Source organism: Larus michahellis, chromosome 1 (assembly GCF_964199755.1).
Source record: "Larus michahellis chromosome 1, bLarMic1.1, whole genome shotgun sequence".
NCBI lineage: Eukaryota > Metazoa > Chordata > Aves > Charadriiformes > Laridae > Larus > Larus michahellis.
This window is the reverse complement of record NC_133896.1, coordinates 92,664,425-92,688,740: the sequence shown is the minus strand read 5'-3', so window position 1 is coordinate 92,688,740 and position 24,316 is coordinate 92,664,425. Positions and strand designations below refer to the sequence as shown.

The 24,316-nt window shown below is 42.9% G+C and overlaps 1 protein-coding gene across 1 annotated transcript in view; it reads right to left on the bottom strand.

The window, feature by feature from the left end:
• Positions 1–23,957, bottom strand: part of TBX15 (T-box transcription factor 15) — a 100,162-nt gene extending 76,205 nt beyond the window's left edge. The window contains exon 1 of the mRNA XM_074593386.1: positions 23,347–23,957. Within this exon, the coding sequence (XP_074449487.1) occupies positions 23,347–23,548 (202 nt within the window). The 5' untranslated portion in view covers positions 23,549–23,957. The remainder of the gene's footprint in view (positions 1–23,346) is intronic.
• Between the last annotated feature and the right edge of the window lie 359 nt (positions 23,958–24,316).

Sequence of the window (24,316 nt, the reverse complement as noted above, 5' to 3'; positions counted from 1 at the left end):
TCCAGATCATGCAAAGAAGAGGTAGTTTCTCTTCCAGGAGAAACAAATAAACTAAAATTTTAAAACACAGATAGCCGCAAAGCTTGAAAATTATACAGGTTCGACTTCTCATCTCTGGATGTAGAAATATATTTAATTAAATAACTGAAACTTATAGTCACAGCACAAAAAGTATGATTTTGAAGATATGTTGAGGACTTGCACTTATGCTTTATAAAGATCCTACAGCTTGTCTGTAGTGGACTGAGTGTCTTCAAGAGGAAGGCAGTTGATGAGGCCCTGCTGACAGCTGGCAGCTTTGCATTTTGGCCATGAGAAATTAAGCAGAATTCTCAAAATAAAGCAACTGGGGGACAGATCAGAGACAGGGCCTGCAATAACTGTCTGCGAAACCTTCAGTGCAAGATGTCTCATAAGCAGTGACGTTCCAAACATGCAGATACAGCTCGGCTTCTACACATAAAATTGTTAGTCAAGATAAAAGGGAAGTGTTGGGTTTCTGCGTTTCCCAAAAAAAAAAAAAAGCTCAGATACAAAACTGTTGTGGATTAAAGAGTCAATGAGATACATGGATATCGCAGATCTTTTAATATGTCATGGTGTATTAATCTGGTTCAAAATATAATTTATTTTTTCTAAAGGAGCTTTAAGAAACGGAGTAAGAACAGAGATTTTTGAGATGGAGTAAAAAAAAATACTGAAAATCAATATACTCCCTCACATTCTTTTCCTGTTTCAGTACTTGCTTGTATGTGTACCAGACAGCACTTTAAAGACTTGAAAAGCTGTTGTCATTAATTTCATCTGGCAATAGACAGAGCCAAAACCAAACAGCTCTGTGCTATTGAGGCCTCCCACAACGGGAAATCTTACAGGGCTGAAATAGTGGCACATTATTACAGAGCTCAGCTGAAATAAGGAACTCAGCTGAAGGATGTTTTATACTTGTGGGCAAAGCCATATTTGTAGACTGATACAGAACGAGAATGGTGTGAGGAAATTTCTGAGATGAGTGCCGCATAAGAAAGAGATTAAGGAAAAAAAAAAAAAATCAAAACCACCCCTTTATTTGACCTTCCTTGATATACAAAGACAAATAGGAAAAAAACTCTTTTCCCTTAATCTTTCCCCATTTACCATCTTGATTAAAAATAAAGAATTCTTCACTCAATCTAATGTATAGCTCTATTTGCATTATGACAGCTGTCACCCATTTAGATTAACTCTTTCTGAGGAGGATATCAAGTCTTATGAAAAGATTTGTGATAATAAAGTAAGAATTCCTCACTTCTGTCAGCAATAGGAATCAGCAATAATTGTGCAAGAGCTTTCATCTGACCTTTTTGGCCTTTTGAGCAACTGACATAGATGAACTCAAGAAAAAAAGGAATACTTTCTAAAATACATGTAATTTTAATGGAGAAATAGATATGTCAGCTGAGAGAGAGAGAATGAGAGAGAGAACACATAAGCTACTCATCTTCCAGGCTTGATGTGCTCAAAAACAATTTTAATAAAAGATAATTCTATCTACGTCTCTGCCTCAATAACAATTCAATGTATATTCTGTGGCGGTCACTTTTCCCACTGGAGAACCTCTTGAGATGCAGGCTCCTTTTCTGTCATCCTGGGTTGTGTCAGGAACCCAAACATTCTGAGTGGACCTGACCAGAGCAGACAGCACTATCCCCTCAGACCTGCTGGGCTGCCTACTGCCTGCTCCTCGCATGGAGTTCACTTGGTGCAGAAGGAAAAGAGGCTATCCCTCTTGCTGTGAGACCCTAAGCGTGAAAGGATCAAATGTGGAAGATATCAAGCCTCCTCCTCAAACTGGTCCTCTCCTTTCCTCCTTAATGATGCAGCCTGCTAATTCTGGGACACCTTGGTAACAGATGGAGAACCCCATCAGGTCGCATTTCTAGAAATTCTTCAGAAGAGGAAAAAGTGTTTGTAAATCCAGATTCTGTTCATTACTTACACAAAAGGCAGAAATTCACCAGGTAATGAGCCCAAGTCCCTAGCCATGATATTTTTTATTAGTAACACTGATTACTTACATATTGCTCATACATTATTCACATACTACTTTTCTTTACATTTGTTAACAGGCGTAATTCTTCCGTTATATGAATTGTATCATGTTAATGTTTTTGTGAATCTTGAATACCTTGTTTTGCAATTTCTGCGTATTCTAGCTGTGTTTTGGTCTGGGTTTTTTAGTTGTCTAAACAGAAATTTGTCTTTGATTTTGTTTTTGTTTTTTTCTTTAATGGAAGATAAAGAGCTTAGGAAGTGCCTGGCGTGATGATCATGAGCCAGACAACATCTGGAGAGAATTACCAGCAGTAATGTTGCTGTAGGCAAGACGGTCTAAGAGTATGAGCATGGTGAGTTTTCTAGGGAAAAGCACAGAAAGAGGATTCTGAAACAAAAGGGGAAAGGTGGACAGTTGGGGAAGAGATAAGAAACGAGCTGAACAGAAGTAGCTTAAAGTAGCCAGGAAGAAGCAAGAAGGAGCAGGGTTGATGTGTCCAAATAAAATATCTGTTTTAATAATAGATACCTCTTCCTAGCCAGGCAGGTACATCCTGCACGGGAATCTTCTTCTGGGCATTTCATTCCAATTTGCTTCTCTGCAAAAACCCCAGAGTGAAGAGCAGAGATCCTACAGTGTCTTAATAGACCAAGAAAGTAAAAGTCACCACATGTGCAAGATCAAATTAAAGTCTCAAACTCACGTCGCACGCTCTTGTAGGTTACTGACAGGCAGTCATAGGCACACAGAAGAGATGCAGCCCAGTCTGACCTCATCTGTATGGCTTGCACTGTGCAATTCTTACTTTTATTGAACAAAAATAAAAGGAATTTATCTCAGATTACACAGATAATGTCTATCTCACTGCTGTTCTGCCCAGTTGGCTACTGTATTCGTACTTCTGTCTTTCTGGGTCAGCCTTCCATATTATCAACAAGGGAAAATTCACTCGGGTCACTGGAACTGATTTATAGCCACAAGAATGTGGATTTTGTCTTTGTTTTCCTTTATGCTACTTCCCTTTTTCTCTACCGTAATTTTTTAAAGATTTTTTCCCCCTCACGTTCTTGGGCTTCATGTGCCTGATATGCAAAGGCAGATACAACTAACTTCAAAGACTAGTCCAACTGCAGTCGTGGCTTGCGTGGTATGGGTCTGGCCTGCTGAGCTCATGAAAGCAAAGTTTCATCTGTTTTGTGGATCGGGCTCTTGACCTGCCATAAAAATAAATGCTATCTTCTACAGTTATTAAATGGTAGACTGTTTCTTGTTACTGCTGTGGTATACATGTCTCTTCCATATGCCTGTCATTAAAAATAATAAATTGGGTTCCCTTATCTTATGGAGATCTCTTATTTTCCCCTCCTGTTTTGGTCTCCTGTTCATTTCCACATAGTCTTGCTGACAGACTTGCACAGTTTAGATGAAAACAAAATGCAGCAGCCTTTTTTCCTCTGACAGTACAGACGCCAGCAGTTCACACCTTCATCTGATGTTCCACTAACCAACAGCACTCTGAACATGTAAGGGAAGCAAGGTGAAAAATCCTGCGCAATATAAGAGGAAATAGTTGCATACAAAGATGGTATTCCTGCTACTCTTCACCATTGTTAAAACACTAATTTATTTTTTAATATGCTGCCATTTTGTGTTGCTCTTTGTTAGTTAATTCTGTGTATATTCTTCCTATGCCATGAAACTGCAACTATCTGTTTGTATCGTGCCATAGCTGAGCAGGATCTTGAGTATTTTAGAAATTGAACATTTTACCGATAACAACATTGCTGTTCGGAAACGACCAGTTATTATCACTAATATTTTCCATGCAGTCACTTCATTGACATACAGCTGATACTTAATAACAGTCTTGGTCCTCCAAACTTTATTCCTTATGCTTCCTCCACTGTGAGCATTACATTTCACAGTGATTGCACCACAAGACACAATTGTTTTCCTGCTTAGTTATTCACCAAATAGTTGCGCCAAAATCAGCAAACCTCCTTCTACTTCTTTATGGAAATTGATTATAGTAAGTTTCTTTACTTAAGGATGGGAATTCACAGGTTTTGTTGCACCAGATAAGATGTCCTTTGCTCCATCCCACTCCAGGCACCTGAAACACCCCACTAATTTTACACTGTTAACATCCATTGCAAATGCTCACTCGCACACTTTTCAGGATAAGAAGTCGTACAAAGCTACTTTCTGTCTTGAGGATTTTACTCTTTTGTTATGATTAGCTGAGTTACTTAGTCCTACATTCTTCTTCTGTGAAAAAGGCAATTTTTAAAGCCCTTAATTTCTTTCTGTTCGAAAAAGGACATTATGCTACATTTCAGATTGTCTCCAAGTCTGGTTTGTTTTTTTTTTTTATCAAAGCAGTGCCAAAATATGAAAAGTAAAGCTTCTCAGAATATATTACTTATCACTGTGATCATTTTTTTCTTTTGTACTAACCACCACAATCTTATTTTCATGTCGGGAGTTACACCATCTCTGAAGTTCTGCATGAAAATGTGCTAAGAAGTTGTGCTGCTGAATATGATGTGAATTCATGACATGTGTGCATGTGCTGAGATGCTATCCAGGAACATTTCTCAGCTTTTTCTATATCACTGGCCACCTAGATCCTTTGAAAAAAGAACAACTCATGGACCAAATCAGATGATGTTGCCTCAATGGTTTTCCTTTACGATCAAATAAAAATTTGCCAAACGTTTAATGTTTATTTATTACTTTCATTTTCACATCTTGTTTTCTTGCTCACAACTGTACTTGTGTTTTCAGGCTGTTTCACACATGACCCATAAGTTCAGTCCCACTGCTATCAAATATAAGGACTCTTCCCATTAACTGTAATACTGCTACCATTAACTGTAATATGTGTAGAAACTGGCTCAGTCACAATTACATGGAGAGTTGTTTGAAAAATGTATAAATCAACATTATCAGTGGTTTTAGCTCTGTTTATATTTAATTCATCTGCTGAGTATCTTTTTACATTCCCTCCATGGCATTTCCATGCATTGTTCCACCCTCTCCCCAGTGTTCAGCTAGAAGGACAATGGGAGAAAGTAGTTCCACATTTCCATCTATCTATACACAAATGGAGTCAGCCCATGCATTCTTATTTTTATTATTTTTTTTTTCCCAAAAAAAACCTCCCAGGGCAGGAAAGGAATGCTGGATCAGGCCTGTCCATAGTCGTGTGTTCCCTAGCATCCCACAGAGGGATGTTGTTGCTATTATTTTAACAGCAGATCTCTGCTGTTGTTGCTATTTTAATGGCAGATTTTAAAGCTTCCGCTGACATTGGTACAGACCCTGAAGCTCAGCTAGAGAAACAGAGGTGGCGAGCAGATGGTGATACAAAGGAGGAATGTTGTATCTATAAATATTCTGGTGCAATTCATATCCAGTGTTCCACACAAGAGCCAACAAACTATACTAAACCCTTAATATGGGGTTTAAATTAGTCTGTGGTAAATGGGTTCTTAATCTGGGTTTCCCTGCCAGGGAGATTTTCGCTCAGAGGATGTAACTATTTATATCAAACCACTGAAAAAAATATGAAAGGTTAATTCTATATTAATTATCATTAGGAAAATATTAACATTTACCAAATAAGGGGAAACGTTTCCTTCTGAGTTGTCAGGGCTCCTAAAACAGCCCAAGGGAAGGGGCAGTGGCGAAGGAACACTGACGGCTGGGAAAACGCTCCTGAATGTTTTGTCAGAGTCAGCTTTAAGGTAATGTTACAGTACATCAGTTGAATGTGTAACAGCTCAAATCTCCTTCCAGAAGAATCAAGCCAGTAAAATTACATTCATAAAACCCTAAAGTGTTTTAATAATGCAGTTTAATACACTGAACTCAAAACAAGAGTTAAGACAAGCTTTGCATTCAAATGGCAATTTGAGTGTACTTTAGAAATAAGATAATGGGTCTCACACACAGAGGTTTATTTATCATTGATTGAACACTCAAACACTGGCTGAAACAACATGAGCAGGATCAAAACCAATATGGCCTAAGTCTGGTTTAAGGTCAAGCAGGAGGTAAGTGGCAGGACTTGGCACCAAGCTCGGCTCCCCACTGTCCAAACCCCTCTGCCCTCACCATCCTTTAAACCAAGCTGACAAGCAAGTCTGCAAACCACCTCATGGACGTCTGTACGAATCTGCAGAGTCCCTAAACCAATAGTTTTGAGTTTTGACGTTCTGTTTATACCTTCAGGTGCTAATTTGTTCGCTAATCGCGATACACTGCATTTTGTTAGCTATCTCTGTCCTTATCAAATATTGTGGGAAAGGAGAGGAAATGTTGTGTTTAAAAGACCTGTGTCAAGAACAAAAGGGAATGGAGAATCAGTCACTTTTAGCAGCATGTGTATAAGCATTATGAAGCTGGTTTGTTTCCTAAAGTGGCACACAGGTCTGAAAGTTGAAGAATTAAGCTATACAAATGACAAAAACTGTGTGAAAGCGTGGAACATGATTTTTTCATCATCCTCTCATAAGCACATAAAATAACTCTAGCCTAAAGCATCTCCTTTGAACACTGGAATATAAAATATAAGGCAATAGATTGTCTGTCTATGTATCAAATATTTTAGCTATATTTCTTAGGAAATTAGGCTCACAGGAGGCCATCAGCTGGTCAGTTTTCCCTTTCCCCTTAATATTCTGGACCCGATGATCCAAATGGACTCACTGGTCAGCTTTAACCTACTTTGACAGAGGGATAGAGGTCACAAAGGAATTAAATTTCTACAAATTCTGTGAAAATCAATGGCTAAACAAATTAGCACCCTCAACTAAGAGGCTCTCTTGGCTACTTAATCTATGTGTTCATCCAGGAAGAACATCCTGAGACAGGAGCCAGAGGGAGAAAACCCTACCCTGTGCCTGGCTGTAGTACAGGAGTTGGGATTGAAACTGGGGTGCTATGGGCTATTCAGAGAAAAGTATGTGGAGCTGAAAATGTTGATAAACAACAGGATACAGCCATTGGGGAAGGGACAGGAGGAACTAGCATTTTTGGTTTGGGGATATCAGGACATAATGCAAGTCCTTTGTCCAGCTGCTTGCAAGAAGCTTGCTTCTTTCACCAAAATACCATTTAAAAGTCATCAAGAGTTCAGGTCCCAGAAGAAGAGCAAAACTAGGCCTTTGGAGTGGAAAATGCTTATAAAATCTTCCTAAAGCGCTGCTATGTTGTCGTTCATATTTTATTTTACAAGATCTAAATACTAACATCTCGCTTGTGCTCGGCAAATGGCTTTCAGTAAAATAGCTGCACCAGTGTCGAGAAGAGAGAACAAGAAATAAAGATCGCCTTTATTTCCTTCCCGACTTTTATCTCAGGTTGATACCCAGAAAGAAAGATAATTTCTCACCTAACAGCTCAGTCCGCTGATGGAGGTTTGTGCAGTGACTTTACCATGCTCTGTAAGTTGACAGCAGGTTTGCAGTCTTTATCTCAACCAGCTCTAGCACAAGTTAAAGGTAGCATGCTATGGCTAGACTAGGCTTTTCAGTTATGGTCATGATGCCAGTATCATACTTCAAGTCTTGATAGCATCTTTGAAAGCACATAAATGATTTAAGCAGACTCTTTTTTTTTTTTCTTTTTTTGTTTCAGTTTCAAATGCAGCTTAAGCTTTTAGGTTCAAGTAAATGTCTAAATTGCATCTGATGTATTTTCCAGCTCCCAGTGACTTCAGTGAGACTATTTTTCTGAATAGGGACATATAAGGGGTCACAGTTTCATTTTGTTTAACATTCTGACTTGTGTTGCCACCATGAAAGGTGACTTAATAAATACTGCGATTTCTGAATGGACTTATCTTAAGTTCCATCATCAGAACTGCTAAATACACAAAACAGGACTATGCACCAGAAAAATAAAATCAAAGTCCCACTGGAGTTCAATGGCAAGCAACAAAAGGGCTTGACAGTTCTACATTGAAAGGAAAATATAGAATGAAAATGAAGAACATTGTTCCTCACCTCACAACTACAATAATTTCAATACATGCTATTTTAATAGCTATTTCTGCTTAAAACTATATACTTATAATATGAAAAATTACATTCCTCTCTGAAGGGTCTGTCCCTTACTACGGTTACACATCACATCTAGCATTTCTATACTTGAAGTATTAAAGAAATATATTTTACTCCATATTCTCTACTGTTTACTTTGTGCCACGGACAGAACTCTGTGCAGTTTCCATTTCCCCTACAATTAGGCGCTGATCCTACAAACACATAAATGTGAGCTCACCTTTCCTGCTGGGAGGGATTTTGATGGGAGACTCGCCGCAATAAAGGACATGAATACATTTTGGCAGGCTCAGGGCCTCAGATAGCAAGGAGGAAACTGGCTAACAGAAACCACCTTTGCAAACACAAAGAGGGAAAGATCCCAGGAACAAAAATTAAAGTTTTACACACTTTTAAATGCCAGCCAGAGTATTTAAAAGGAGTAGAAACTGGAGGACTTCAGAACGGGTCATTTTTTTTAAATACGAGTTGAGTGTCCCTTTCAGGATTTACGGCACAGCACAGCCCAGGGTTTGCTTAGTTTGGCTTTTGCTAAACTGTTATTTTCTTTTCTTCAGTGACTAAAAGCACGACTTTTTCTTCCTCACAGCTGTTTGCTCCTACGCTATCGAATATTTTCCCTCCAGCTTTTGCCCTTGCCTTGCTCATGGGATGTAAATGATGCAGGAATTTCGGCTGCTCTGCTTCAGTTTAGCGGAGTGATAATCTTAGGCAAATGCTTGAAATCTGTCTTTCATTAAAAGAGGTTTTTGCACTTCTGTTTAACACAGGGAATTTTTTGAATTGCCCTTCTAAAAGAGGGTTTCACCTCCACTTTTGCCTGGAGGGAAACCCTTGCTGCCATGAATATATCTGCTGGAAATATGGGAATGCTCTTGTTGCCGAGTGGTTCTCACCAAAGACAACAGAGAGTTCTGCCTTCAACTCCTGAACATTAGGTACTTGCTGCAAACTTAATTGGATAAATCAATGCATAAAATGATGTTTCTCCCATTAAAAAGCAAGGCATTTTTATTCTGGCTATAAAAAAACAGGTGTTTAAATTCTATTGTAAAATGAAAGTAGCTTTCATTACCAAATATCTGAAACCTCTTGCAGAGCACAATTCTCTTATTTCTAGCAATCAAACATAACACTAGTATCTAATATTTGTTGCCATAACAAACTGTAAGTGCAAAATAGGAATGAAAAAGATTGGTATTTCTAAAATACTTAAAATATGTTAAATGTTTAAATTCAGGGCTTTAGTGGCCCTAAAAAGAGATTAGACTATAGTTTTATTTTAAAAAAAATTATATCCAGAATATTATTAATATAATATATACATGTTAATAATATAAATCTATCTATATAGAGAAGCTTATTCATGCACACAATGTCGAGAAAGTATACAGCAAGCAAAATGGGATTTGAACCCAAATTCTTGGCTGTTCAGTATTAGACAGTCACTTTTTCTGAACTGGTAAGAGCAGCAGGAATTTCTTCCCTGAAAGTCCACAATTATTAAAAAAAAGAAATCCTAGAACAAACTCAAAAAAGGGAGGGAGAACTACACTCACTAAAAATGGGGAACATTAGACATTTGGTATAAGTCGTTGTCACTGTTCAGCTTTTGTTTAAATACAGTGACAGGATGGGCTAGAGTTCTCAGCTGCTTGCTGAATCTGGCCCCAAGTAGGTATCTACATACTCTTCTGAAGAGAAACAAAGAAACAAATATTTTAAAATAACTTTTGAAAGTTACTTCTTCATAAAAAATAACCTTTATACATGTGCGAAGGTAGCCAAAATTTAATCAGAGAAAATGAAACTGTTAGATATCCAATTTTGCAAATCCCTCATGTAAGGGACACAATCACTCGACTGATTCCTGTGCTTTCCTTACTAAATCAGGATGTATTTCAAGCCAACAATTTGAATTGGGAATCCTCTTGTTTTTAATTGTTCTGCAAACTCTGCAAACTAAGCTTTCAGCTTCAGATTGCTCCTGCACCCACAAATGAGAAATTACTGGTTTCTATTCCCTTGTTTATTTTTAAGATACACAAGAAGAAAGGGCTTTTCTCCCAACATCTTAGACAGAGGAAGAGGAAACATATCTCAGAAATATCTGATTTTTTTTTTTTTCACAAAATATGAAGATTTCACCTGTAATCAATTGTGCACTGAAACAACACAAGATCTCTGTTCAACTTCAGCAAAACTCTACTTTCATTATTTCTTCATTTAGAGTTTCCACTGTATTGAGGTTTTAGTTCCTACTCAAATATCGTCGAGCACCCCTTTGAATTTATTATTAAATGATGTCAAGCTCAGACCGCAATTAAAGTAATGACAAATCCTGGTTAAAGTCCCTGTTTCTCTAATGATAGAGATTCCAGGGAAGAGTTAAGAGCATTTGACTTGCTGTTCTCAAAGTCTGGCATACGAAAGGAAGATCACGTCTCAGTATGTACACGGGAAAAAATTTAGCCAACCGCAGTGTAAATGGTTGGTGCGAATGTTGTCTTATTAAAGGAAGGTGACTAACCAGCAACACCTTCAAAATATTATTCTTTGTACAACTATAATGTCCCAAAGCCCTGGATGTGGATTGACGCTCCCTTGTACTGTTAAATGTAAGCAAAGGCGACCATTGGGCTGTCCCGAAGAATCAACAGTCTAAGTATGAGCAACAGCCCAAGTGCTAACAATGAATCACCTCTTGCTTCAGAAATAAAGCTAGATAAGCGTCCTGATTTACAGCAGAAAAGTCATGACTCAAACAAGTCAAAAATACAACAACTGTGAATCTGGAGTAAAGCAAAAAGGAAGCAGAAATAGGGAAAAAAGACTAAAAGAGAAACACAATTATTTTTCAGAAAAAAAAATACAAAATAGCTGGTATACACTTCATTAGATGACAGTAATAGTAATAAGCTTTTTCTTCCCATTTATCTGCACACCAAACATCGCTGCATAAAGGCTACAGTGAATAGCAACTATCTGCCTTGTATTTATATTTTAATTCAGGACTGTCAAGCATTTTCATGAACACTCAGCAATCGTCTGATTATTCATAAATATAATTATTAGGGATTATTCACAAATAAATATTCTCATTCAACTACAAATAATTGTAATAAGAAACCATTACTACTATTCGCAATTCTTCATTTAAATTATGTGGCCCGAGCCAGAGTGATATTTCTGAAAAATGTTGCTGCTGCGCAGAAAAGCTGCCTCCCTCTTCCCTCCACCCCCACCCCCAGGAAAAACACACAAATAAACAAAATAACAAGCAGAAATTTCAAATAGAGGGGGAAGACTGAGTTACTGTTTTAGCTGATTATCATAAGTCAAGTTTAATTACTTCTTTAACAATAAGAAATGTGCTATGCATAATTTAATTAGCAATTAGAAATTGCCTCTAAGTATATATAACTATGTATACCTGTATAATAAATAACTATACTCATTGCAATAATGACTAACATGTTCTCTCAGGCACATAAAAACCTTCTGTATAGCGACAATTTAAATATTAATAATATAAAGCACTGAGGTATTTGATTTTTATATACAATGGAAATCAATCATGTACAGCCAATGTAACTGCATAATAAACTAGGCTTAAAACAACTCCATGTGTACCACCTATTGATTATAAAAAGGCTGAAGGCCTGAATTAAAGTAGCACATAGGATTTTAAATATTATTCTAAAAAATCCTATAGAGTGCACTGCAAGACAAAATATTTCATCTGGAAGAGTCTTTATCATTTTTCCTGAAATTCCTGATTTTTTCGCATCAAACCATGAAGAACAAAGACCATGGGAAGAAACGTTCTTTTTCCTGAAAGCTTCTGCTAATTCAAGAGGTTTTCCCTTTTTTTTTTTCCCCCGGGCCTTTTACATATCTAAGCTACACCAAATGATTAGGTTTGTCTGGTATAATATGCTAAGTTGCCTTCATAAACTATTTTGAACACTATATTTCATTTATGGGAATCTTGCCATTTTTTTTTTTGTGGGGGTGTGGGGGGACAAAAATAAACAAACAAACAAAACAAAACAAAACTGGGGGGTACACAGATGCAGGAAGAAAGTCTGAAAACAGTTTCTAATTCCTCCTCGTGCCACGAGCAGACGGTGGGTAGGAAATGTGCAGCCCTGAACTGCTCCCTTTCCTGCCTCATTCTCCTCTTCCCAACAGTAATCCCCTTTTCTGCCTGGTTTTCTACCCCTTTGCCCCGATTAACTCGTCTCTTCCTGATTTCACCATCATTTCATCCCCAGGAGGATGGTGTACGCACGCAACTTGACATTAAACTGAAGCTAACACAACGGTGACCCACTCCATTCACTGGTGTGTTATGTCCCTTCTCCCCCAAGGTGAGCCCCCTGCAGCCAGTCGGGGCACCCGGTCCTCATCCAGGCTGAGCGACAGGACTCTTATTCTTATTTTGTTATTCTCAGCCCAAGGACAAGTCAGGACCTAGAGAAGCCCAGGGACATCCCAGCCCAGCGGGTGTCTGAGAGCACAACCAGGGACTGAGCATCTCACATGGTAAAAGGACAAATGCCCCAGACATTTTTCCATCCCCTTTTGGGGCTGAACGGCTTTTCTGTTAAAGGCTGTAACCATACTGGATTACTCGCTCATGTGCCCCATATGTACTCGGTCAAGCCTCCCTCCATTTTTTCTAAATCAATTATTCCTGAATTACCCTGGATAAATGATTTTCAGCACCTTAATGTAACTCGAGCAATCAGTCTTGAAACGCTCTTAACAAACAGCCACTTCACAATCGAATCTTTCATTCCAAGAAGCAGAACGAGGTTGGGTTTTTTTTTTTCCTGAAGCTGCATTATATGACTATATTTTCACAAAAGCTATTAATTATTGTCCGTTTCTGTAACGGTACACTGCTAGGCACTTCCACAGCCGCCCTCCCTTTCCCCAGCCCAGGCGCAATTTCCTGAGTTATGGAGTAAACAGAATTCCTATGTACGGAATAATCCGAGCAGTCTCTAACGGGGCAGCGTAGGCTCTCTGCCGCTCCGTCAGCGTTGCAGGGACCTGCATAACAGAACTGTGATGTTACAGTCTTATGTGGGTAACACTCCCAAGCATTGAACTGAATAACGTGACTGGCTCGCCGCTGGGCAGATGGAGACTTTGCTAGGGTTGTTTGACGGTAAATGAAGACTTTTTTTTTTTTACTTGCTCCAAGGAGCCTGGCACAGGAAACCCCCAAATCCTACAATAATAAATCTTCTATTTATCTTTTAAATTCTGGAGCAAAATAAAAACCATTAGGCACCCACGGCCGTGTGCTGTATTCTATATTTTCCCAGCTTCCTACAACCTTCTGGCATAAAAAGATTAAGTTTTCTGAAGTAAAAAACAACTCCTGAGTTTAAAAATAACAGCCTCGTTGCCTTGTATGGAGCACTGTTTTATAGTATTACACAAGAAAAAGGCAGGAGCGCCTAGAAATTGCAAAGGCGGACGTAATCCAGAAACCTGTATCTGATCCATCCTGATAGTTTTCACACTATCAGGCATTTGCAGGAAAACTGAAGAGCAGAGGAAAACACGATCCTTCCATAGCATAAAAGTGATCACCCAGGCATTAACCTCACTGTCATGATTATTTCACTCGTACCGACTGACACAGTATTCCAGCGGACGACAAAGAAATCCCCGTACATAAGTCAAAATTATTCCAATCCTGACAGTTGTGGTGAGGGGAGGCTACTTTCTGGCTATCGCTGTCTGTTTAGGGCATCTCAGAGCAGGAATCAAGCGAGAGGTCAAGATCCCCGTGGCGATTACACATTCTTAATGCCACTGAAAATAAGGTCACAAAAGCTGTGCCCTTGAAAATCAGCACCATGAAGTCCTTTGAAATGCAGACGCTCAGCATCTCGCAGAATCAGGCCCTCCTTTAGCAGCTGCTTCCTAAAGTGTTTTGCAATGTCATAGAACACTTCCAATGTCTTTGTTTTCTAATTTTGCAGATACCTGATAAATGAAAGAGCAAACTCAGGGACAATACACATCTCTGCAAGAAGATATGTCAACTAAAAATTTAAGTTTGCCAATCCCAATTATTGCATGGTATTTTAGTAAAAGTTAAGGCAGTAGCAGAGTACTGCACAATCTCAAGGCTGAAGACTGCTTTTAAAAAAGCCAGTGGGAGTGTCTCCATTAAGGTCTGAGGGAGTACAAGGGAATGCTCAGCAGGTCTTCTACTATTTTTTTTTCCCTCATAAGAAATATTGCTTAAAGCCCAATAAAAATGCATTTGCATTTTTTCTGTACAAAGTGTATCTGCATGCAAAGCTGAGAGAGGGATGATAGGGCAGCACTGGGATAATTTTTTCATCAAACTAAGTAATGCTTGTAGAAGTGACGGACATTTCATAATTGACCTTTTAATAGGATCCTCTGAGCAGGATTGAGGACAACCCAGCGCAGCAAGTAGGTGAAAAAAAAAGTCCCCCTCTGAATCCCCCCGTCTATTCCCAAGGTTCCTTCTTCCTCAGCAAACACAAACTTACAGAACTGTTCTGCAGGCATTTCAGGGGTAAAACAACAAGAACCTATTTTTGAAGACCCCCTGACCTACTCATCATATGCACCATACATTTCTAAAAGTTACAATGTATCTTCCTTAGAATTATTTTCTATCCGTAAGCATCCACAGAGTCAGTCAGCACTTTTGGTATCTTATTTAGGGATACTGCTATTAACTGTTGCAGCTTCTTAAGAAGTCGATGATGCACAGTTCTTCAGTCTCATTAAAAGCAAAGACACTGCGGTGTCTTCGGTTTTCCCCTTAGTTTTGGGGTAGATTTCTGATCAGGGAGTTCTCTATTTCTTGGAAGCTCCATAAAAGTAGAGGCTTGGTTTTGTTAATTCATCGGTCATGGGGAAAATATTAATGCTAGCCAAGAGCGCATCCAGTCCCTGAGTGAAATCAAAGCACTGGAAGTCATTCATAATTATTCTGTGTGCCCTGGTCCGCTGATTTTAAGACAATTTTTGCTGTGGCTGCATTCATATAAATGTGATGATGATTAACGTGACTTGTGTCAGTTCTTAACCAGTTGGTTAAGTACCCTTTAGAAACTGTAAATCAGTTCTTTTAAAGGTGGTTGGCAACAATTTCTTCCCAAGCTCCTTTCCAAGAGTTACACCTGTGGACATTGCTGAAAATATCCATTTAACAATATGAGAAGATTTCCTTCCCAAAAAGCAAAAGCCTTAAGAAGAATGAGCAGGTGCAGATGCAGTGCAGTGAAACTGTCCATGATGACGGGGACTGAATTCTACCATGCAAGAGTTTAGCTAAATTATTTTTTTTTTAGAATGTATATAGGGAATTGGCCAAGGAAATACAGTTTTGGAGAAATCAAAACTTACTTACGAAACCCTACAGAATTTGTCATTTCACTTTGATTATTAAAAGGACAAAAACTGGGAAGCGGTTTCGACAGTCTAAATGCTTGATTTCATTATTATCTAAATCAAAATGCCTTATTTTTTAATTGGAAAATCATTTTCTAATTTATTTTAGAAATCTTTTTTAATCAATTTAAACAAGGAGGTTTAGGGATCCATTTTTCAAATGGTTGCAAAACTTAAAAATGTGAGGTAATTTGATGATACAAAAATAAATATTTAAAGGTTGGCCAAAACGTAAGTTTTCCTTTCTCTCAATAAAGTTAAAAACAAAACAAAAACAAAACAAAACAAAAAAAAAAAAACCCACAAACCTTTTATTCAACCAAATGTAAATGCTTCCTCACCATTTTCACTTTTTTTCTGCTCAGGTCCCAAATGAAAAATCCTCCTCTAAATTCCTCTGCTGCTGCAAATCAGTGTGTGATGGCCTAAGACAGTTGCTAGGTGCAGCCTTCCCTCTAGCAGCTCTAAGTTTCTATTTGCAAACATACAGCAAACAGTGGACGACCCACTGTCACAGGGGTTTCACTCAGACAATTCTTTCACCGTCTTCACAATACTGTCAGATCAATAGCTCAACCGAGCAAATGGCATATGGAAATTTTATTGTAAATATTATTGTAGCAAGTGCTTTTGTCACTTCTTGGGTTGATTTACTGATTCATTGTTTTCTGATCCTGCAGAGTACGCAATTAAAAGATGCCTCCGTTATGAATATTGTTGCTAGAACTTGAATTGGCACTATATTTCCTCTCAGAGTTTTAAAATTTCTTAATCTCCATTCAAAGATATTTCAATTTAATTTTACCATATCACCATGTTATTTTTCCCTTGCCCTTCTCACCAAAGCACACTACAGCTTTTACCACAAGAAATGCAATGGCATTTTATTTTGAGACGGCAAATGCTTTGCAGGCAGAAAGGTCGGAATCGTAGCCTATTTTAACCAGTATTGGAAATAGGCAGCAAAAAGCTACACCATTTTTTTTCTCTGAAAATAAAATTGTCTCGGTGTTGCTGGACAGTACTCTCTACTTGTGGAAAGACTAGATCGAATAATAAGCCAGAAAAGCCAAGTCTTTCAATGTCCCACTATGCAGAGCTGCTTTGGGCAGGATTAGGCACTGGCGCGCTGGGAAGTTGCCTGCGTTTCCCTGTGCCTCCAGGCGCCCGCTGCTGCTCTTCCTAATGGAGCCACGCAGCTCCCAGGCTGACAGATACTGACCATTCGCCTGTAAAACCACCCTGCTTTTGCTATCAGGATTTAAACATAACTTCCCAGACAATTGCTGGAAAGTAATCGTAGTGTTTGGGAGTATGTCAGAAAGCTAAGGGCCAGCATAAAATCCTATAATTCCATCAACAGGCACTAGCAAACTCAGCCTCTCCGGGAAACTCCGTTGATCTCTGAAACATTGTCAGTTTTAGAAAACTTAAGCTTCTTTCATTGAACTTGATTTTACGTCACCGGTGTAAAATACAGATCTCGATATGGACGCTTGGGGTGATTTAAATCACACTTGAATAGATTTTACTTGCAACAGGAACTGATGTAAATGCCATATGAGTCGGTCTCAATATATCCAGGAATTTTCCAAGTGCTCTCAGACTGATTTTAGTGCATTTTTTAAACTAGTGCAAGCTTATTAATCTACATCAGAAGGCAGGAAAAAAAAAAAGCTTAAAAAAAAAAAACCCAACATGCTTTGACCTTTGAAGACATAAAACTGCAAGCAAAGATTCATACGGGAATCCAACTGATTAAAATAGGAACAGTGATCTGTGTGAACAGAGGTGACTTAAGTGGCACTGACTGTGTTGTAAAACAATGCAAATGCTCTTTCCTGAATGTAGCACTCTTGGAAGACATCTTTCAACTTTTCCATCTGAAAAAAGCATCAGTTTTCCTTAAAGACGGATACAGATAAAGCAGGACACTTCTGCCTGAGGAGAGGCTAGCTGGGCTGATATTTGATATAAGCGCTCAGTCCCAAGTGGGAGGAGGAAGAAGTGATTGATGGTTTGTAAGGAATTAGTTGACATTTGCTTGTAACAGAAGCTTTGTGGATTCTCCCAAAGTTCTTGTCAAAGACAAGAATCGTCTTTTGAAATAGCAGCTTTCCCCTTCCCAGCAGATGGAATAAACCTGTGTAAAAAAAGCTGCAGATTTAAAATGCATGTAAAAGAAAGGAAGACATTGTTTGATACGCTGCCTTTTTTCTAATACTCTGCTGCTCTGTGAGATTTGTCTCTATTATTCTATTACCTGCCCCTCTTAATACAGCGTGAGCAATTCACCTCTCTGCAGGAAGAGTTTCACAAACCCAGCAGCAGGAGTTCACCAATTCAGCAAGATGCATGTTACCGCAGAGACAAATCCTTCTCGCTCTCTGTCTCCTCTGGCTCCAAGGTCAGAGTTGTACGAACTTGACCAAGGAAACCCTTTCCGGAGCCCCCACAGGGCTCTCCTGGCTCTCATCTGGACAGCTCCATCTGCCTCCTGCAACTCTCTCCTCTGGGAAGGGCGAGAGCGTTAGCTCTGCGGCCAGAGTACAGGGGGAGCAGAGGCATTATGAGGGTCAGATTTTCACATTTCCTCCCATTGCATACACAAGGGAGCAATGGTATCCCCTCCTCAGGAGGCAAACTGATGATCCAACAGGTGGAATGAATTCATACAACCCAAGTCACACACGCATTTGTTAGAAAGACATCGATAAATCCCAGTCCCAAGCACTTCTGCCAAAGGCAAAGCTAACGCGCTCTGTCTTACACCTCGTTGTTACGGAGCATTGCTCATCAGCAAGCCTCAGGGACCACGCAAAGGATGGTGCACACCAATTCACCCTACCTCAGGAAAGAGACAAGAAAAAGTTCCCTGCCAGCTCTTGAAATCCTAGTCCCATCCACTGAGACCTCAAACAAAAGCTGAAGTGAGCAACTACGTCTGAAACCAAATTAAGTCACTCCCTACTCATGGGTTTCACAGCCACTACTCAAAAAAAATGGGATTTCATCAATACGAGCATTCAGAAGCAGTGGTATAAAAAAAAATAAAATCAGATATTATCAATCACATTTCTCCCACTCTTATAGTGTGTTTGCCCCTCCAGAGGGTCGCTGCATCGCTCCCGCACCCCCGCCGGTGGAGGGGGTTTGCCCGGGGGCAAGGAGGAGCAGGTACCCCGCGGCGGCGGAGTGGAATTAAGATGGTTATTCGTGTCGCTCCCCAGGATAGGCAGGAGAACAACAAGCCAGGGTAAAAGAGATGGAGGTTTTACTCTTGTCAGCCACGGAAGGCTTTGTCAAGCTATCGGATCTTAATCTTACGGATAAGCAGCTGTAATAAACACGTTGTAGGTCTCAAAATGTGTGCCGTGTCGTTTTCTCTCGTTGCAAAGCTTCGCAGTAGTTCGTTAATGTAGCTTTAGAAAAACATACAGAACGAAAAACAATTCGCAGTGCAATGACTTCACAGATTGACAAAAATAAAACTCTCGAAAATGTTTTTTGGTTTTGAGTTTTGGGGTTTTTTTAACCGATGTGTGCATTTTTAATATACGCAATCAAAAATACCGATGGGATGTGTGATACGAAGACTGCACTGGCGAAATTCGTTTACAAACCGCTCGCGTGTTTCTTTGCGAGGAACAGAACTGTCCCAAAGCCGCGAAATTAGAATTTTTTAGCCGCGCCGTTTTCCTCTGCTTCTGAAACGCCTGTGTAGGGTCTCTCCGTGTAGCGACTCCGACCACCTAAGGGAGCAGCGTGTTTCGGGGGGGAAAACGCACCCGTGGAAAGACCTCCCCTCCAAAAAAAAACACGTCTTAAACTTCCGACGAGCACAGAAGAGCGCTCGGCTCTGCCTCGGTCTGTCCCTGCGCCCCTGGGGTGGCAGAGGGAAGGACCGACGAAAGCCACCGCTGTAAACGATGGTAAATAATATATACATCAAGGGAGGCAACGCCTGGGCCCCCCGTGACCTTTCCGCTGCTCAGGTTTAATCTATAAATACCCAGAAGTCATCCGAGCCCATTGTTTTGCTGCCCTCTGAAACCAAACCTGCCAAGGGGACGGAGGGGCGCCCGACGCCGCCTGCGTCCCGCCACCCTCCTCCTCCTCCTTCTCCTCCTCCTCCTCTCCGAGGGCCGGCGGAGGATGCGGGGCGGCCGGTACCGGCGGCGGGGCTGCAGCGGGGGAGGCTCCGCCGAGCCCCGTGGCGAGCCCGGCCTCCCGCCGGCCCGGCCGCGGCCCCACGCGCGGAGCGCCCCGAGTGGGCGGGGGTGGGGGAAGAGAGGGGGAGAGCCGTTGTAATCCCGAATTCCTTTTCACAACTTCGTGATTAAAACCCGCACGTGATTAAAATCCAGCTTTATCCCCCTTTTAAATGAGTCTCGTAAAACAGCACATTAACTCTGGCGACAAGATTCATGGCGGAGACATAAATAACTCGGATGCTCGGGAGATTTTTTTTTACAAACCTGGGAGATTTACCCGCTGGCTTTTCTCACCTTTCCCCACGCCACCCCCCACCCCACGCCCCCCCCCCCCCCCCCCGACCCTGCACCTCCCAGCCTGCCACCTCGCCTCCCCCGGGAAGATGCGGGGAGGGTCTCTCCGGGCACTCCAGGCGGCTGGGGATCGCCAATAATGTCGCCGGAGGGTTTCGGCACGGCTGGAAAATCGCACATAACGGGTGAGGGATTTCGCCAAAAGGGGGAAACGAGAAGCGTCGCCTCCCACGCGCCCCCCCCCCAACCCCACCCCCGAAGGCTGGATTTTGTATATGTCCAGCGCACCCACGCCGCCTCGCCGACACCCCCCTCCCCCGGGGCGCCACTCGCCGTGGGGACGGGAAGGAAAATCCCCGAGGGATGCGGACAACGCGTGGGAGAGAAATCGCCGTACCCGTCTACACGGAAAAGAGCTGCAAAAAAAGGGGAGCGAAGCCTTACTCTTCCCTTGGCAGTGTTTGGTTCCCCGCGGCGAAAGGTTTTCTGCCTCCCCGGCCCTCCTGAGCTGAAACTGAGGGGGTTTATGCGAAGACATCGATAAATCGGCCTAGGCCGATTTACGTTATCACACGCATAATGAACACATAATTTCCCAGCGCACACTGTAATATTTGGGGCCTCTCTGTAAGCACACCCGTACCAATTATACGCCCAGCAGAAGGAACAGCCCTGTGTTATTTCCTACCCTACTCAGGGGCAGCGACTTTGAGTTTTGAACCTTTGGGACGCTATAAAAACTCCCTTTTCTAATTTTTTTGCTATATCGCTAGAGTTTTGGCAAGTTTAAAATACTTTAGGTGTAAAGTTTGTTCTTAATTGGGTCTTGTAAAGGTGGAATTTGGTGGCCATTATAGAGTCGCTAATCAATTTTCACCCAGCAGCAAAGGTACACCGCGGAGGATTTGGGTTTAATGAAGTGACTGTGCAAATTACAGTCGCGGACTTTATTTAAAGTCTATCAACCTCCTAAAAATGATTTCTCAAACTGTTCTTGATTTCCTTTGCTTTATGAAAAACATCACGTTTGCTTTCTAAGGTTTCAGGCATTAGCAGCCATCCTTTCCCGCTCTCCAGTCTGGCGCAGGGAGAGGTTTCCAGTTCTCTATTTCGGATTCATGGAGAAACGGACAAATTAAACTTCTAGACCGACCAAAAATATATCCTATCGTGGCTAAAAATTAATGAGAAACAGTTGTAAAAAATAAAACCGATGCATATATCTGCTCTCTTATTGGAAAGCGAATTTTTATCGTTTCGTTCACGTATTTATTATTTTGAACGGGGAAGACTCGGAAACCGTGAACTATTTTTTTAGTGTTTGACATTTTGATCGCTTCTGTCCCCTCACCTTTACGCTCGTCGCCCCGCTGAGAGAGAGGTCCCAGCAGCAAAATTTACCTACTTCTCCTTAGGATCCGCACCGGGAAGGGCTGCTGCTGCTGCTACAAGCAAATTGAAATGCGGTTTCTTGACAGCGGAGCGGGACAAAGTCTCCGGAGTTCCCGGTCTTTCGCTCCCTTCAAAAACACTTAACAGATATTTTTTACGGCTGATATATTTTACACCTCGATCTCTAATTATTTCTCCTTTTTTGTTGTTTGGTTTTGTTTTTTGGTTTGATGTTTGGGGTTTTTTTATGCTGGGTTTTGGGCAGCAGATACTTGTTGGTAGCGCATGGAATGCCAACCAAAAAAAAAAAAAATTTAAAAAAAAAAAAGGTGTTTTATTCCCCGAATACAACAGAGTGGACTTGGTGCAAGTGGAGGAAATTTCTGCCCTTTATCTTACGGGGTCGCGCACAGAAATCGCTTGACCTTTTCCCCCCGCCCGAATATTAAAAGAAAAAGTAAAGAGAAATTACCTAAAATCCGCGCACTATAACTGCGGGAGCGGGGCCGCCCGCTCCGTCCCATTTCAAGGCGCTGGGGAGCGGGGCGGGGGGACGGCGAGAAGGGCGCGGGGGCGCGGGGGGCAACGCGGGCGCGGAGGCAGCGCGGGCGCGGGGGGCAGCGCGCTTTCACCCCTCGGGGTCGCGGCGGGTCCGCGGTTGCTTTTGCGGGACCGTCGTTTTTAGGCCGGAGCGAAACGGCCGGTGGGGGACAAGGGCAGACCGAGGGTTTTGCTTGAACCAAACGATCACTCCGTGCTACCGGCTCCCTTTTAAATAAAAATAAATAAACAAATAAAAGTTTAAAATTAAAAATATAAATTCCACGAGGGAAGTCTCGTGCTCTCTCTCCCCAAATACGGCGCAGCCGTCCGAGGGGCCGGGACCCCGGCGCTGCTCCAAACGCCCAGTTTCCCGGGAGGCGTCAGGCTCGGCAGCGGGGGCCGGACTTCTCGGAGCCCCCCTCTCCCGCTGCCCCCGCTCCCGGCTGAGGCCCTTTCCCCTGTCGGGAGCAGTGTCCCGGCGAAGAGGGGACACTCCTCCCTCCCTCGTCCCCCCGCGCCGCCGCCGGGGCTTGCGCGCTCCGTCCCGGGCGCGTAGCGAGGCCGCGCCGCTGAGCCCCGGCGGGCCCGATCCCGGGGGAAGGATCAGGCCCCCCAGCCCTCCGTTGCCGGGCTGAGCCCGCCCCCGGCCCGTGGAGGTCTCGGATGGGAGCTCGCCGCGGGGCGCGGGTGCTTGTGCAGCCGGTCCCCGCCGCTCCACGGAGCCGGCTCCCCTCGCCTCGGCGCAACGCTGATCTGGGGCGCCCGCCTCCTCCTCCTGCACCGAAACCTCCGGTTAGGGCGGCAGGGTCTCCGCGGGGCAGACTCGGGGTGGTGGCCGGTGTCTCGGAAAGGCGCACGGAAGAAGAGAGGGGGTGATCCCTCCCGCGGGCATGCCGGGTGTCGCGCCCCTCTCCTTTGCCCCCGACCCACACGGCACCCCCGCGATGGTCGGGAAGCTCCGGGGAAAGGCGAAACGCGTGTCCCGAGACACCCGGGAAGGACTATCGCGACCGGCAGGGACGAAAAGGGAGGAGAGAGGGAGAAGGAGGAAGCGGGAGGGGACATGCCATTCCCTGCCGGGAGATCATGGAGTTCTGCGGAGGGAAGAGCCGCAGTGAGTAAGAAAAGAGTCCCCATAAATCGAAAAAAAAAAAAAATTAAATTAAAATCCAAGGAATCACCGCAAAATCTCCCCCACTTTTCCTCTACCCTCAGTCCCGGATGTTTTCCGGGAGGCGCTGCCCGCCCTGCCCGGCGCCGCTCTCCCGGCAGGGCTCAGCGGCGAGCGGCAGGGAGGGAGCGGGGAGGGGGGTGTCCCCGAAGAGAAAGGAGTTGCACTAACCGGGGTTGAGGTCCAGGCACTGAGTCGGGTCTTCATTGTCCCCTAGCTGGCCATTGGGGCTGAGGCTTTCCATGGACAAATCCAGCCCCTTGTCCTCCCAGTCTCGCAGTTTCCTCTTTTTATTTGTCCCAATCAAGGCTTCTACCGAGAAAGCGTGAGCTCGGGAGCTGAGGGCCACCGCCGATCTTCGCCTCTCACTCATCTTATCCCCCAGCCCAGACCCTTGGGCAGATGAGTGGCCAGTGGCTGGGAGCGCAGAGCTCGGGGACCAGAGGCAGAGCCTCTCGCCTCTTTCTCCCCCCACCCCTCCCCAGCTGCACCCCCAGAAGAACCAGCCCTCAGTCTCCTGAAGGCGCTACATGAGGCTGCAGATACTCCGTAGGCAGAGCCGGGAGGGTGTGCTCAGCCCAGGTCCCCAGCACTTGCTCAGAGGGGCTGCAGGCTGGATTTCATCTTTTTTTTTTTTTTTTTCCTTCTCCCCTTTCCTTCTGTCTCTCTCTGATTGATCCAAACTTCTGGGATTTTTTTTTTTTCTCTCCAAGAGTTAGGCAGGCTGCGTGCGCCTGTCAAGGGTGGGGGGGGTAGGGGGGGGGGAAGGAAAAAAAATACTGTCCGCGGCCAATAGGAGGGAGAGATCGGGAGAGACCCAAAAGCTGCGACCCAATGGGGAGGGGAGAGAGACTCGGGCTTCAGGGCGAGGAATTTTGGCCATCTGAGTCCTGGAGCACCGGTCGGGAGAATTAACTGTTTGAAGAACGGGGAGCCATTAGGAAACCCATAGCTCTAAATGCAGAGAGGTAACAACTCCCGCACTTCTCTTCGCCGCACCCAGGTTTCCCCGGGGGCTGCTGCTAGCTAATCCCCACGCAAAGTACCCGAGAAGGGCTTTACCACCCTTTACCACGGGTGAGGGGGTGTTTTTAAAACGTCATTCATGCCATCTATTACTTGCGATTGCCGGCGGAATCGG